General features: G+C 35.4%; 2 protein-coding genes across 3 annotated transcripts in view; one reads left to right on the forward strand and one right to left on the reverse strand.

Moving 5' to 3' along the window:
* Nucleotides 1-3,355: 3,355 nt before the first annotated feature.
* On the reverse strand, nt 3,356-13,857 carry LOC108729785 (DNA-binding protein RFX7). 2 transcript variants are annotated; one of them, XM_018459080.1, is made up of 8 exons: nt 13,099-13,857; nt 8,895-9,149; nt 8,287-8,479; nt 7,763-7,976; nt 7,549-7,691; nt 6,688-6,766; nt 5,351-6,618; nt 3,356-4,642 (listed from the first exon to the last, which is right to left on the reverse strand). In XM_018459080.1, the coding sequence occupies exons 1-8, from the start codon at nt 13,452-13,454 to the stop codon at nt 3,536-3,538; spliced, it is 3,615 nt and encodes a 1,204-aa protein (XP_018314582.1). In that variant the 5' UTR covers nt 13,455-13,857; the 3' UTR covers nt 3,356-3,535. The 2 variants fall into 2 exon arrangements, with proteins under 2 accessions (XP_018314582.1, XP_018314581.1); XM_018459079.1 differs by having other exon boundaries at nt 5,351-6,766.
* Nucleotides 13,858-15,081: 1,224 nt separating this feature from the next.
* Nucleotides 15,082-16,851, forward strand: part of Arl4 (ADP ribosylation factor-like 4) — an 8,875-nt gene continuing 7,105 nt past the window's right edge. Inside the window, exon 1 of the mRNA XM_018458921.1 lies at nt 15,082-15,337. The gene's annotated coding sequence lies outside the window, so the exon portion shown is untranslated. The remainder of the gene's footprint in view (nt 15,338-16,851) is intronic.

The following is a 16,851-nucleotide window of genomic DNA, read 5'->3' on the forward strand; positions in this document are numbered from 1 at the left end:
ATATAACCTCTATAGAATACTCCTGTAATATTAAAAAAATATTTATGATATTTTCGAAATATTATAACATTATTTTAATTTTTTTAATAATATTCACGTAACATTCTAGGAACATTTTGCGCTTATAGGGTGTACTGACAGTGTCTACAACGATGGCAAGAATTTATTCTAGTTAGCAATCCAGCAAGAAAATAAGCATCGTGTGCCGCCGGTTTTAAACTATTTTACAGAATTTCCAAAGATACTTGTAAAATTGTTGGTATACACGGTGTATGTACACTGCCCGTCTCTCCAATGATTCGCAGGGTCATAGTAGCAGTCTGACTTACCAGCCTGATTTATCTGCCGGGTATAATTTGTTCATTTCATTAAAGAAAGAAAAAAAGAGTGGAACAAATAAAAAATCAATTATATTTATTATTTTCTTATTTTTATTTTTTTTGTGGTACATAAATACACTGTTTATTATTGTTTATTGCTAGGCCGATAAATCAGATTACTACTATGATCCTCCGAATCATTAGTTGCTTTCTATTCAGGGGTGGATCCAGACATTTGTCGAGGGGGGGAGCATTGACGCAAGCAAAATTTTTTCAAGATTAAGTGACTTGTGATCATAGAGATATAAGAATAGAGCGCGTCAGCAGTAGGCTGACGCGTGAGTGGCTGCGATAGAAATGAAAATGTATTAAAAACATTCGGATTTTTTGGCGAAGACAGCGGAAAACATGTTCCTTTCTAAAATCATGAAGAAAGAATATGGAAATGATGCGAAATATTTTGTTTATAAGCACGACAGTGTCCAAATTCATGTTTTGGACACTGTCGTGATAAGTACGCGTTACATATTTGATAGGACTGAAAATGTTAAAATGCAATGCTAGATTTATAAATAAACAATCCTCATGTATGATTTAATTAATTGTAATGAAAATAATGGTGTTAAAAAAGTAATATTGCAAATACAGAAGAAATGGTACCTTTAATATTCTTCTTTATCATGTATATGATGAAAATTATGATGAGAATATGTGTCATTAAGCAAGAATTATGGTAAATAAAGTAAAAAATAAAGAAATTATAGTTAAAATAGAAAAGTATCATTGAAACTACAGATATCAATTTTTATACAATTAATTACAATGTTTATTAAGGTTAGGTTTGTATGTTTGTTATGTATACGTACAATATGTGTGTACTTACTTATGAAAACTGCGATCAGAAAATCGGTTTGATTCTTTTTTGCACACGATACACTTTACAGTCATTTTTTAAAAAAACTGTACACAAAAACATTTGTAAAATCGAAAGCGGTTAATTCCGGCATATTCACTACCATGCTTGTAAGTAAACATGGATGGGCTGCGCGCATGCGTCATTAAACAAGAATGGCACGAGTAACTATGCAGCGTTCTCTTTCTATCCCGCTAACGCCTGTACCTACGGCTTTTGCCCTCTATTCTTATATCTCTATGCTTGTGATTGATTGATTTGCTTATGGCCTTATGATTACGACTATGGCTGCGTTCCACTTAATGCTCGCAACGCTCGCGAACATCGTTTATCCTTGTTTAACATTTGATAAACGACAAGGATGAAATGATTCCACGAGCGTTGTGAGCGTTAAGTGAAACGCAACCTAAAAAGTGAGCAAATTTACTAGGTGTTGACCAATGAAATTATCAGTATTCTAATAAATTTGCTCACTTTTGTAATTTTCACCTCGTTTCAAGATACAGAACGTTTCACGATCCCCTAATTGCACACATCGCATATTGCGCATGCATCGCCAATAAAAACTAAAGTCACTAGATGTATAAAATGGCGCAATTGATTTCAGACATCTTACGTCAAAATGGCCGAAGTGCACAGGATACACGATTCCAAGCATGGCGGTTGGTGGTTCATCTTTTAAACTGTACTTACATGTCCCTTCGTGCACTTTCATGCACTAAACTTCTACAGCAAATAAATCCGTATTAAACTAAAGAACACATAAATTAAGCATTCGTACATATTCTTTTGATAATAGACTAATAAATAGACTAATTACAATTCAAAAATATTGATTTACATACTTGACGACTTCATTTTCCCAAATTAAGTACGTACATACAAATGCATAAATTCGAAATGGCCGCGTTTTGCGTCAAAATGGATGCGAGTTTGCGGTACTTTATAGTTCTAGTGACTTTAATAAAAACAATTGGCCAATTTAAAAATAAAATATTATTGGTAAAGTAGTGAAAAATTATTGGGCACCAGCCTATGGGTGCGTTCCGAGTTACACATCGCGAAGCGCATAATGTATCGTTATGTCCTTCTTTATTAATTGATAAACAAGGACAAATGATGCATCATGTGCTTCATGCGTAACTCGGAACGCACCCAATGTAAGTGATGTGTGCAATCGGAAATGCAGGCAAACAGGATCCTCCAGCTAGAAATTGCATTAAATATGCACTATTTAATTCATTGAATGACTTCTTTTTTACAGATTTATACAGAATTAAAAAAATATTTATTAGTAATATATAAAATAATCAAGTATTTCGTAAAATCACTGTTCTATATTTTTTTTTAAATAGAATGGAAATTCTTTGAAATTACTTTTTATAATTTTTCCCTAATTGTCATATTATCAAATAGTTAGATGTTCTACAGAATAAAAATTTATAGGAATTAATTAAACGTAATTGAATTGTTTGTCAGTCAAATTGAAACAGTACAATGACAACTAATAAATTTTAATTAATGTACAAAAGATGTTGTGATGTTCATTCATAAAAACTAATAATTTCATATCCTAAGACTAAAAAATGTATAAATTTAATTTCATAGAGATGATTAAAATAGAAAGACTCAAACATACAAGTTCTCTCAAATTGTATTCTTGTATAAAGTGTTCAGAATATCCAGCATAAAGTACAATTTGCATTTAATATTCGTATTTATGTAATTTTTGCGTTGTAAAGGGGGTCACAAGCTTTGCCGAGGAATAAAACAAAGTTTCATAGAAAAAAAACAAACATTCCTTTTTAATTATATATATCATATACTTAACGAATATAATCTTTAATAATTTAAAAACGTACCTTTTAAAAATCTCGCAAATTTTCCAAAGTTTCAAATACCATTTCAACACTACTTTTTATTGCGATGAAGATTAAACAGTCATCAATACAGCCTGGATAGTAAATTGCATGTTAAAATATAATTTACTATAAGCTGAAATAATGCCTTCTATATAAGAAATCTATATACACAATTTATAGTAAAAAATAATTAAAATATTTTAAATTGTATGATCAAATTACATTATAACAGATATACGCAAAATTCTGAAATACCCTACATCTTAAAATTGAATAATATCTAATCCTTATTAAAATTCACTTATATATCTTGCTTTTAACCGTCTCTCTAAAATGATCTATGAAATAATACGATTGAGAACCATGGGACCCAGTCTATACTTTATCGCACCTCTCCCTGTACAAATGCGAAATTATGATAGACCGAACAGATAATGGTCTCAACGATTAGGCTCCGTGACTTCATTGAACAGCGGCGTTAACGAATCCATATCTTGCAGGCCGTCAAAATTGCCAAGAGGATCCAGATCATCCGTCTCCGTGTCGGCTTCTTCGAGAAAACTAGCTTCCAGAAGATCAGCGACATTCCTACAGAGACTACTGGAAGAAGCGGCTGCAGCAGCAACGATAATATCGGTGCCAGCTGTGACGCCAGTTACGGAGGCGACAGCGACGTTTGTCACGTCATCCTGTAAACTAAGAGAATTAAGAATAGGACTGGATAATATCGGCTCGCCTGGATCCTGATATACTTCTTGGGATTGCATTGTGTGCAAAGGTGTCGATGGGTACGATCTGGAACCGTTACTGTCCTCTGTATACGAGGATGTATATGCAGATACTGGCGCTGGCAATGGCGTGTTCGGATACGATCGCGATTGCATTATTTTCTGTAACGCGCCACCAGCGTCGGTGAGGATGCTCGATGGATCCAACATATCTTCTTCCGACAAATTTAAATTGGCATTCGGCAAAGCGTTAAGAATAATTGTGTTGTTCAATGTTTCTTCTGTAGTCTGTTCAGATAGTATTTGCAAATTTGGCTGACCTTCCTCATCCAAGATTGTAAAAATATTATTAATGTTCTCGGATGCGATCCCTTTGTCCGTTATCAAAAACTGTTGCTCGTCCGACATAAAGTTTGTATCGTCCAACAAATATGTGCCCTCTTGTCCGATAGAAGAACCAAAGTCATTGTATTCGCTCGGTACTGGGGTAGGCGCAACGGAACTGCTTGTCGATGGATTGAAGCTATGATTCTGCACTGATGATAGGCATTGGTGCGTAGAAATCGGAGACATTAAAGACACGGGATTTACCATCCTGTGTAACGGCACCGATTGTGATCTATAGAATAATTGCTCATTGCTCAAGTGTCTGCCAGCGTGAAGAAGTTCCGTAATCTCCTGATCGGGTGGGGGTGGCTGACCCTTCTGATATACATTCTTGACTTCTTGTAGATTTTCTTGACTCGGATAATTGATTAGTAATTGTTTCTGAGGCGTCAAGTCCAGAAATGCAGTGCATGGTGGTCCCTTCAGAACGACCTGTATCAGGGAAAACATTTTATAAATACTTTATCAAGACTGAATATCTTTATCTATAAATTACTTTGTACATATAATTCAAAACCAAAACATGCTTTTAATCTATATTCTTTTTTTGTGAAGACAAAAAAAGGCTGTCTTTTAATGATGTTTCCTCATTTAATAAAATTAAATAACATAAAAATGTTTGCCTTTAGGAAAATATTAAAGCGAGGATATACCGACCGATACAAGTCAGCAGGCGCAAATATCCGCATGATAGCGAAAGTATGTATTATTGAAAGTATAATACAAAGTTTTATTAATTTATCTAACTATAATAATAATATTGCATCCTCAACTTTTAAAGAAATCAAATCACAGTTATTATTTATAGGATCACATCAAAGTTTGTACTCAAATTGTCTTAAGCGTAATCAACTAGTTAATAATTAAAATCGAACAATTGTTTTTTGAACGCTCACCGGCGCGTTGCAATTTGTACAGTTTTGATTCACCCATCGAAATTTTTTCTTAATTTTGGCCGAAACTGAAATCAAACCAAAACCCTAATTTTTGACCGAAACTGGCCGAAACCGAAATTTCGATCGGACTCTCAGTCAATTGTATTGATCTGCCTATATACTTAAATTCTTTATCATTGTCAAAAAGAATTCTAGTTGGACTTGAATTTGGTTGAGCTTATTTATATTCGATTCCGGTTTGTACCTCCGACGACTTGTTCGTTGCCACCGTCAGCACTTGCCGCGAGTGTTCCGCTCCGCTCGATGTTGGTACGATAAAGGTATCCGTGGTTTTGATGGTGTATGGTACACTGCACGAGATGGAACGAGAGAGCGTCTTTTGGCCACGCGATCTGGAACTGCCGGCTTGTAAGTTACTGCGCGATCTTGGCACCGGTGTGTTACGCGGAGATACGAATGGACTTGCGTTTGCCGAATTTGACTTCGATGCGCGGCCATTAATGGGGGAATGTGGTCCGGGTGAGATCGGTGTGAAGTTAAATATTCTGCGTCGCGTATTTGGACTCTGTGGCACAGTATTGGCTACACTGGGCGTTGTCGTCTCTTGGACATGCTCGACGACATTTGTTTCGAAACTAACACGACGTCGCGTACTACTCGGGTTAGGGTGATTTAGAAGTGTTGGGAGTATGAGATTATGTTTCTGTGCGGGGTCCGGTTTCTCCACGGCAACGCTTTGTCGAACGATGGTTACGGGCATCAGATCGGTGGCAATAACGGGTGCTTTCAAATTCTGTTGCAATATCAATCGCAGCTGCGACACTTTGTCCGACCGAGAGATCTGCTCGGTATCAGAACCAACGACGCTAGTTTCCACATCAGAACTAGATGAACTATTTTGCTGAAAATACTGTAGCAATTCCTCCTCTTGCTCCTGCGAATTGTTCCCACCGTTTAGATAATCATCCAAGGCGTCCGTGTCAATATCACGAACCTTTCCATCTTTGAAGACCGGCGTATCTTGCAAGAGGCGGATCTGGTCCCTCGTAAGGAGTCCCGAAGATGTTTCCACCATGTTGCCAGTAGTGGAACAATTCTTCGACGAGTCAATATCACAGTTTTTAACAAGTTGACTATCCGCAGTCTCAACTGCTTTACACTTGATAGATTTTGAGCTAGCTAGTATTACTGATATCTTGCCGCCACGTTGGATAGAAGCTAACTTGGGTAACAAAGCGTTGGAATGCTCTGGACTCTCCTCTGTGAGCTTCGTCTGTTTCTCAGGGCTGGGCTCCTGCTGTGCTACAATTGGATTATTGGCACGTTTCCTGGAATTTTTACCTTTGACATCGCGCTGCACACTCAACATTATTCTAGGGTTGCTATTATTCTGTTTGTCATTGCGCGATTGTACCACTAGGTTATCACAGTTAGACTCTTGAGAGATATTACAAGTTTGTTGCTGCTGTTGTTGACTGCAAGTTTTCGATACCTTTTTTTGTCGATTATAAACTACAGCAGATAAGTTCAATTTTGTTAATGAGTTTTGTGCAACTACTGTTGTTGCTGCTGCATTTGTACCTTGAAGTGACTGATTGGACTTGATCTTCTTGCATCCTTTGCTGATATTTCCCTTACTATCAATGGATTTGTCTTTGCTCTGTAAAAATAAAATTATATTTTGGATATAAAATATAATCAAACTGTCAGTTAATTGAATTAGAAATATTTTATTAATTTTTAATATTCTCTACTTAAAAAATATTAGTATAAAATGACAAAAAAATTGTTAAAATTTCTTATCAATCTTCCCCCCTTTCCTCTCCTTTCTTTTCCCCCTCCACACTCTCATAATTTTCTGTGGGTGCATTCCACTTAACGTTTGCAACACTCGCGTGTATTATCTCATCCTTGTTTAATATTTGATGATAAAATGGATGAAATGATACTAGCGAGTGTTGTGAACGTTAAGTGGAACGCACTTTGTTATACTTTAAATTAAAACGCATTTGTTTCGTTGTATTAATATTTATATGACATGTTTTTTTATAAAATCAACATCGATGTTTTTCTTCGATAAATCGATTAATTAAAAGTCGGTTTGAATGATAATCGATTATTATAACATCGATGTTTTTCTGAAACATCACCCATCCCTTTATACTTAAAAAAAAAAAGGAACGACAGGAAACAAACATGATAAAAAAAAAAATGATTTAGAGATTAATAAGTTTATAAGAAAATAATGTTTGAAGTCAAGATAAAATCAAATATCTTTAGTCAAATATCTTCAAAATAAAAAACTGAGAACTGACACACTATTTATCCAAACTCTTCATTAACGCGTAAAAAATGAAAAAAGATAACTTATAATCATTAAAAGATAACTTTACACATATCCATTTTATCAACTAAATTAGAATATTACATTATACTACATACCTGTACAACAGAATCAGGACAACGGTGCTTCTGATCTTTTATATACTCGCGTTGTTGAAGCTTGCGCTGCAATTGTAACTGAGCTTCTCGAAGCTTAATGGGTTTACCACTTACAGGCGGCGTTGGTAGATCCGAAATCACTTCTAACAATTGAGAATTGCGAATTAATATTTTAATTGAAACAAAAAATAGAAAAAAGAGAACAGTTGCTCACCTTTATTAAATGAAGTATCACGCTGATCCGAAGCTGAAAGAATGCATACAGCTGCTAAAGATCGAGTATCAACACAAAAATTATCAACAAGATGCCGCGCTAAGGCACTCAAATTTGGAAATTTTGGGCCCAACATTTTCTCTGCCCATTCTCTTATCAATGTAGATGCAGCGCCTAGCATTTCCTCCGTAATGTTTTCCTCTAAATGTTCCTCCTGAAGTTATTAATAATTAAATGTTACATATTTACATATTACATATTCCAATAGTTATGAAAGAATTTAAAAAGGAGTATTTATACACAGAAGAAAGTAAAAACAATAAAACATATCTAATGAAATAATTGTCATGTCATACAATATTAATATTACGGGCACAATACTTTAAGTTTAAATCATAGCAAATAGAAAAATTAGGAGAAGGGAGAAATAGAAAGAAAGAGATGGAGGGAAATACATAAGAAAAAAATTCAAACAATTTCCAGCAAGAATTATAGAATATATTATTTGCATGTTTGTTGCTCACAGTTTGAGAGCCAGATATCTTTGGCAGTGTTGGAGGATCCAATTTAATTCGCTTGCGCATACCAGCGTAACAGTAACGAGAGTTGCCTCGTGTGCCGAGCCTACGAGGGCGCACTCGCGGATATACTTGTTTCATGACTTTTCCAAAATCAGCCGTCGATAACGGCTTCATAGAATTTCTTATACAATACATGCTAAAAATAAAAATCATATGCAATATCTTCAAGAAAAAAGTTTTTCTTAAAAAGTTATTAGAAGACACAGATATATTCACAAACAATCAAATTATCTGCGAAGTTCCACTATATATAAATAATATATTCTTCTATAATATATTTTTCTATAAATAATATATTCTTCTATAAAATATTATTTCATAAATAAATATATATTTAATCTCTCATTGTAATTTGATATTTTCAAATTAAATAGAAAATTGAGAATTATACGTTAAACAAATTCTTATTAAGTAAAAATTTATTTAAATTTAAATGATTTGACTACAAAAATAAACAGAGAAATCCAAGTTTCTCTTCTTCTATATATATCCTCCTAAGTATGCTAAAAGATTTTAAAGGGTGAATCCTCATAATATAGCGAACAACTTACTTGTATTCATCATACACTTCTTGTTTCGGTAAAGATACATCCGGGTCTTCTTCTAAATGAGTCTTAATCCACATAATGGTCTGATGAATTTCGTAACGATTTCCTAATGGATTTAGTGGTTGCCTCAGTGGATCGACGGTCCCACTTGGATTTGTCAGCAATAATGGAAGTTTCAGGTACAACAATAACTTTTCTTCTATCTTAAGTTGTTCCACCTGCGAGAAGATTTTATCCACAAGCGCTCTAGATTCTTCGCTATAATTTAAAAAGATAACATATATTAATGAACATATATTAATGAACTTTGACTAAAGTAAAATGATCTCAAAGATATAAAAATGTATGAGAATAGATAATAAGAGAAACAATTTATTGTGTTACAGTTAAATTTAAAAAATGACTTGTTGAATATACATATATTTCAAACATTTTTAAAATAATTTTTTTTTAAATTCATGAAAAATTTATAAATGCTGCTTATTTTAAATACATATAATGGATACTAACAGGTATCATAATATTGTGCATTGCTTCTAAAGTATCAGTAGCAATGTTTCGAGCGACATATTACTGCATGTAACATTTTAAATATAGTATACAATCTTTGCATTCTCTTACTTATAAATTTGTTTATTTATAAGGTATAATAAATTTTACATTTCATAGAAACATTTTATGTCTATTAAACTGCTGATGCAGCCACTTTAGCACAATCGAACGAGAAGTTAAAGTATACGTATGGTTTCCAACAGCCAATGATACCAAATGCTGCCATGTTACCGCGGTTACTTGAATTTAGCATCATATTGTGGTCGTTACAATGAATTAATGTCATGCATACTATTTCTAACATTGACATTTTTTCCACATACTTTCTTCCATGATAACATTAACGTTTTGTCTTTGGGAAAGCGATAAAAATGAATATTTTTAAAATCTTGCTTTATAAAATCATTTTTACAATTTTTTATTTGGCATGTTTCATTTTGATGTTTCGATGTCACCAGTCACTATATCACTTCAAAATTACCGCGAAGCAAATGTTTAAATGACCACATTTGATATCTGCGCAGAACGGTACGAAATTCGTCTCGAGAACTATTAAATTTTAAATTTAATATTTAAAGTAATATTAAATTTTTTCAGAAATCCAGCATCCTGACAAGAGTTCTGGTTGCCCCTCCGAAAAGTTCTAGAGTTCTCAATCGATTTTAAGAAGAATTTCATTGATTAAAGGTGAAAATACTATTTGAAGTAAGGGGGATGGCCGACTTCATGATTCTGAAACTTTGAAGGCCTATAATTTCTTTATCTTTCATTTTAGCACTTTGATCCTTATAGGACAGAGCTGTCCAAAGTCAGTATTTTTTGGCTTGAAATCGAAATGTCGGTATTCACACGTATTACCGTTTTTACTCCCTTCTTCATTGCTGTTTTGTTGTAGCATGAAACGCTCGGTCTCACGAACGACACCAGTTTGAAAGCGTTAAAAGTTTTCGATCTGTATCTTTCATTATGTTTAAAAGTATTCTGTTATTTATATTTTTATAAAGTTAAATATATTATGAATAATAGTATCTTATAATATTAGTAACAGAAGTAACAGTTTACTTTTAAACATAGCGAAAGGCACAGGTCAAAAATTTTTAACGATTTCAAACTAGTATCATCCATCAATGAAGTAGTAGGAACGGTAATAGGTGTGAACACCGACACATTTCAATTTCAAGCCAAAAAACATCGACCTTGGACAGTTCTGTTACAGGACAATCGATAGAACTCTTGAGGAGGTTACCAGAATTCGCGTCAGAACGTCGGATTTCCGAAAAAAATTTTCAACCTATGCAGACTTGAAAAAATTTGAAATCTAAGAATATCCTCGAACTTTTTAGTTATTGACGATTTCAGCGTATCAATTATTAAAAACAATCTTTGAGAGGCTACCAGAACTCTTGTCAGAATGCCGAATTTCCGAAAAAAATTTGATATTGTTCTTTTAAATTTTTTAATTTTTTTTTAATAATTGAAAAATAATTTTATTATACATCAGGAACTCTAGTACTCGTCAAAAGATATCGAATGGACTATTCAGAACTATTCGGTGCTAATGTTGGGTGTGAAGTTAGCACCTCTAAGTATTTTATGAAATCCATTTTTTGGTGTTTATGAACGGAACTCTTTTTAAAAACCATCAGGAACTCTTCTTCTTGTTCTAAACCAAAATTCTTATCAAAACTCCGATTTCAAAGTATCGGGGTGCCAACAATACATACCCAAAATCATAGAATTGACATTTCTCATGCATGATTATAGGCAAGTGGGTAAAAGTGCTTCACAAGGGCCCCTCAACAATTCCAAAGTTATCATACAAATTTGAAATATTTTTACATATTAATAAATTGCTCTTGTTTCTATATGGAATCTATTTGTACATTATGTATAAATAATTAGTATTGAAACATAACACGAAATATCAAAATAATAAATAAAAAGAGGATATACCACACATTGGCTTTTTGCGCAAAGTCAAATAATTAAATTTTATTCCGTTAAATATAAATAAAAGACGAAACAGCTATAAACGTTTCGGCCTCGATTAGGTCATCCTCGGTATGTCATGAAACCATACAAAATTATTAGATAAATAGCATAAGCATTAAAAAAATAAAACGCATAAATAGAAATGAATTATAAGTCAAATGAATACTACACATTGAAATTCAAGAATATTAGTTACAAGATTTAGCTTCGCAAAGATGCTCGTTAATCGGTTTACAACTATGGATGTTGTGAATTTAAATGCTCCATTGCAATTCTTGTTGACGATTCCGTTTCAATTTGTAATTAGACGTAACACAGTTGTTACAATAGATATAATAAATGATAGTTTTGTAACACACATACACAAACAAGATTTCCAGATTCCAGATTAACTTTGCCAATCTTTAAGAATGAATTATCTGAATGTAGACGGAGAATGGAAATCCATTATCCAACAAGATTAAGATTTTCTGTCGTTTATTATATCTATTGTAACAACTTTTTGTTACATATATAAAAAATTTTGAATAAAAAAAATAATTTAGATAGCTAAATCTATCAAAAACAGATCTTGCAAAGAATATACAACCATTTTTTTTCAGCAGAATGTAAAGAATGTAATAGAATCTAATAACAGAATATAGTAACATATTGCCAGCCGAACTCGAACAGAATGTACCATTTTGTAACTATTTAAGCGGTACATCTTATTCTAGTTAGTTATGACTTTGTCCAATTTTCGCTGGTAATTTGTTGTTATATTTAATATTAGCAGACTGCCTGACAAAACATCAGCTTAATAGACTAGCTAATGGCAATCTGCAATATTCTTCTGACAAAGTGTTATGTCCGTCCTATAATAATCATAAGCATAGTCGTAAGTGGTTTTTATTATAAGAATTGATCAATTACAGTTGAATATTCTCTTTATATTGCACTTCATTGGTCGATTCTTAGAATCATGGCACATAAAAACTTAAGCAGTAAAACATAAGCAACAAGCAAACGGGTACTCACAGTAAAGACTGTAAGGCCATAATGTCAACGGTAGACAATCCAACATGATTTTCTTACTGTTTATGTCTTACTGCTGAAGTTTTTTTGTGTGCTATGGCCCTTATAACTTCAACCACTTACAACTATGGCTATTATGGAATAGACATTAGGACCATGGCATACAAAAAACTTTAGCAGCAAAATGTGAACAGGAAGGAAATCAATGTTGGATTGGCTACCGCATAAATTAAGGCCAATTTGCATTTTACTGCTTAAGTTTTTCATATTCCACAGTCCTTAAGGTGGATTCAGACCTAGACAGAAAAGCAGAAAGCAGAAAGCAGAAAAAAAACAGGCAATCAAAATTTGCGCTGGTAGTAAGCAGCACAGAAAGCCAAAACCAGCCACTATCGGCACAAGTTCTGATCGGCTGCTCTTTTGCTCTTTTTTATCTTGGTTTGAACCTACCCTTTAGAGTACTATTAATTTCGCTTACTGGAATTAGTCTACCGTAAAGACAAATCCCAAACTAATATTAGGCAACATCAGCTTGGGATTTGTCTTTATAGTATCAATCTCATCATAAATTGTAGTCTTAACTGTAGTCTAAAAAAAAAAAATAGAAATCAAAGTGTGAGTTTTCCGCAAAACTTAAAATCGACTTAACCTAATGCCATCCTCTATCATAATCCGAATCTTGTCCTGCTTGGAAGAAGCGCCATGGTTGGCCAAGGTAGCGAATTTGGTAGCAACCAAGTCCTGCAGCTGATCGCCATCTCCGTGAAAACCATTCGAGGCGAATCTGCCGGCCGGTGGCTGTCGTTTCTCGAGGACGGTGGTGGCAGCAGTAGCAACGGTGACTGAGGAGGTAGAGGTGGCGGCGGTAATGTTAGCGGTGTCACCATTTTCCACACAAACGTCACTGCGCTCCTTTTTAATTCGTTTAACATCAAACGCGTTCTCTTCTTCGCTCCTCGCGGACGTTTTGCAGGATTTCGTCTCATCATGACTGTCAGTACTCATCGTAGCCTAAACCTCCCCGTCCCACCCTCCTGCCAGCCCACCCGCTCGCCCGCCTCCAGCCGGTCGTAGCTCACGTATGCAGAAACGTATCGTCTCCCTGTGCACGGTCACTGCGAGCTACCATGTTGTCCGCCGTTCCGTGATCAGCTGGGCTTACTCGTTAGCAACCCTACGCGCCATTGCTCGGAAAGATCTTTGCATGTGAGAAACTGCCACACAAATCGCCGAACCGCGTACAATATGCAGCGACGCGCGAATCCGTCATAACGGTACCGCGCGTGGTAGCCGTGTCGGTACAGACGCTCAAATCGAAAGCGCCTACCAGCCAGATGAGAATCAGCAGGCGAGAATCGGACAAATCGATACCGGCTACGATGGTTCACGAACGTTACTCGGCTATTCGCCGCGCTTCGTTCCTCGGTTTGTACCTTCTTATTCCGGTTTCGTCGCCATAGAGTATGCACTATACGCATTGAATTGCGCTTTGACTGCAAATTTTGCTAGTAGGACTGCTTTTTCTAGCGCATGCTCGTTGGAGACACATAAATGCATGAAGTATAAAAATCACCATTAATAGCATTATGGTGAAATCACACGATGCGGAAAAAGACTGCGGAAGAGAATGCGTCATTGAAGCAACCAATCAGCGCTATTCCGAATAGCGCTGAATAGCGCTGATTGGTTGCTTCAATGACGCATTCTCTATTCCGCAAGTCTTTTTCCGCACCGTGTGATTTCACCCTTAGATCTGTTCGCGTTGCATGAAATCCCCAAATATTTTTGCACTTAGAATGAGATAGATATTTGGTAGTAGCCAACAAAAGACTGGCATAGATGGGTTAATTTTTGATTGGCTGAATATGGAATGGCAGAAACCAATCAAAAGTCGTGCTGGTAATTGATGATAGTACAGCCCGAATTCTGATTGGCTTCTGCTTTCCTACTTTTTTTGCTCTTCCGTCCTAGTTGCGAACGCGTCCTATGACTTAATAACTACGTTTACACCGTGCATTTAGGCCACGGCCTACACAATAGATGTCCTTGTTTATCCTGTATATTAAACAAAGACACCTATCGTATAGGTCGCGGACTAAGCGCACGGTGTAAACGTAACCATTATACGGGGTCTACAATAGAAGTCGTAGCGGTCGTAGGGTCTTAGGGTGAAATCACACGGTGCGGAAAAAGACTGCGGAATAGAGAATGCGTCATTGAAGCAACCAATCAGCGCTATTCCGAATAGCGCTGAATAGCGTTGATTGGTTGCTTCAATGACGCATTCTCTATTCCGCAGTCTTTTTCCGCACCGTGTGATTTCACCCTTAAGTCGTAGAAAATTGACCAATCACAGTCGAATATGAGAAGAATAATCAACTGCGATTGGTCAATTTTCTACGACTTAAGACCCTACGACCGCTACGACTTCTATTGTAGACCCCGCATTATAGTGTCTTTAGGTTGTAGTACTGAATGCACCCATTTGTTAAACAACAAGGATAAAATGATACTCGGATTGACAGAGTTGGGTTTTGGAACGCAGCCCAGAACAGATAACAAGTAGGACAACGGCGCTGCGGGGGTGCGCGGCGAGAAGTTACCTCCTTTCGTCTCTGTGAATCTTTGGTTAGTTCAGGTTCAGGTTGGTTCGCTACGCGTCATAGCATCGGATCGTTTCAGTTCATTTCAGTTCGCCTCGGTGGTCTCGAACTACTCGGGTACGCGTTTTGAGCAGTCGTGTTAATTGCTGCTTACACAGGTTCTCGTGGATAATCTCTCGCTGTCTGCCAGTGCACGCAAGATATCAGTGGGTCAGTGCTTTTTGTGCCAAATCCATGGATTTGGATATGCCCGCGGACATGGATTATACTTCCGGATTTAACATGGTGAGTGCATTCACGATGCTGTGTCGATGATCCAAGTGGCGAATGTGGTATGGCGATTTAACTAGCACAGCGACGCCCCCGAAATTTTCGGATTTATGTGCCGTTGTTCATGAAAGAATGCGTAAAATCGCAATAAATTTCCGACCGTTTGGTTGAGACATGAAGTAAAGCTAGTGGATGGAATAATTATAATTCTCGTACGATGCCCGAAATGAATTCGGCATAACTGGAAAACGTCTCTGATTTCGACGAAATCGTAGTAGGAATGATAAAAGTACACTTACATCCCCTTTCGTATCTTTTTTATAAAAAGTAAACAAAAAGGATATGGATATGTATTTCTGCTCGAAAGAAATGTTTTGATTTCTGTACAATCAGGAAATCTGATATAAAGATGTAAATTATTTTATGTATACAGCTTTGAAAACAGCTGATAAACTGATGATTTTCCATCCAATTTTTACTAAATTCTCCTGAAATGCCCTAGTCAGGGTGACCATTACGTCCGGCTTTTCCCCGGATGTGTACTTTTTTTTTGTCGGGCAATTAAGAACGTTCTGAATGTTCTCGGTCGCCCGAAAAAAGAATGCATGCCCAGAGAAAGCTGGACGTACTGTTACTCTAGCCATAGTACATACCTACTTCGAAAATTTTTCGTTTGGAGCGAAACAGACCAAAAATTATCCTAGGCTGTTATTTATAGTCGATTTTTATATTTCAGACTGTCTTAATTACAGACTTATGATGTGACAAGCCAATCAGATCGCTTTATTATCATCTTGAGATACTAAGGCAGTTTTAAAAGAAGAACAGACTACTAATGTACTACTAATTACATCCCAATTTACTCAAAAATTCTGATGTACCACGAAATTCTGACGACAGCATCGTGTTCAGCGTGAAAAAATCTTTGGCCTGGTACTTCAAAGGGAAAAGTGATTTTTTTTAACTATATTTAATTTACAGAAAGTCTAAAATTTAAACAGTCGTTAATTGATGAAGAAAATAAGTATACAATGAACTAAAATTCATCAAATTTAAAAGCTCTTGAATTGTACTTTTAGATGGCTTAATCTTTATCTAGAAACAAGTTTTTGTTTTGCTGTACAAAAATTTTGAAAATGGCCAAAAGTGATGTTTCAATGGCTGTGTCAACCCAATTTATTCAAAATCTTAATGTGCTTGATTTGCTATGCAAATTCTAAGTTTGTTTGCATCGCATGCATCTACATCTACAGTGCTCCTACACTGAGAAAAATGGTTTGGTTGAATTAAATAGTAATTCTGATGGAAAACGAATCAGAATTTTCTGGTTAAATTTATTAGAATTCTGATTGAGATAACCGGAATTCTGATTGATACAATAATTAGTCTGGTAAAAATAAGAATTCTAGTACATTTTACCAGAAATATTGTATCAACCAGAATTCTGGTTATCTCAACTAGAATTCTAATAAATTTAACCAGAAAATTCTGATGGAAAATGGACGAATCAGAATTTTCTAGTTAAATTT

The sequence above is a fragment of the Mycetomoellerius zeteki genome, unplaced genomic scaffold, assembly GCF_001594055.1.
Source record: "Mycetomoellerius zeteki isolate Tzet28-1 unplaced genomic scaffold, Tzet1.0 scaffold79, whole genome shotgun sequence".
Taxonomy (NCBI): Eukaryota; Metazoa; Arthropoda; class Insecta; order Hymenoptera; family Formicidae; genus Mycetomoellerius; species Mycetomoellerius zeteki.

Excerpts from the sequence above, each read along its gene's own strand:
- LOC108729785 (XM_018459079.1), bottom strand. The coding sequence starts at position 13,454 with ATGAGTACTGACAGTCATGATGAGACGAAATCCTGCAAAACGTCCGCG. Across the intron at positions 9,150-13,098 it reads ATGATAGAGGATGGCATTAG|CGAAGAATCTAGAGCGCTTG; the intron begins GTTAAGTCGATT and ends TTTAAATTATAG. Across the intron at positions 7,692-7,762 it reads TGATACTTCATTTAATAAAG|AAGTGATTTCGGATCTACCA; the intron begins GTGAGCAACTGT and ends CTCAATTGTTAG.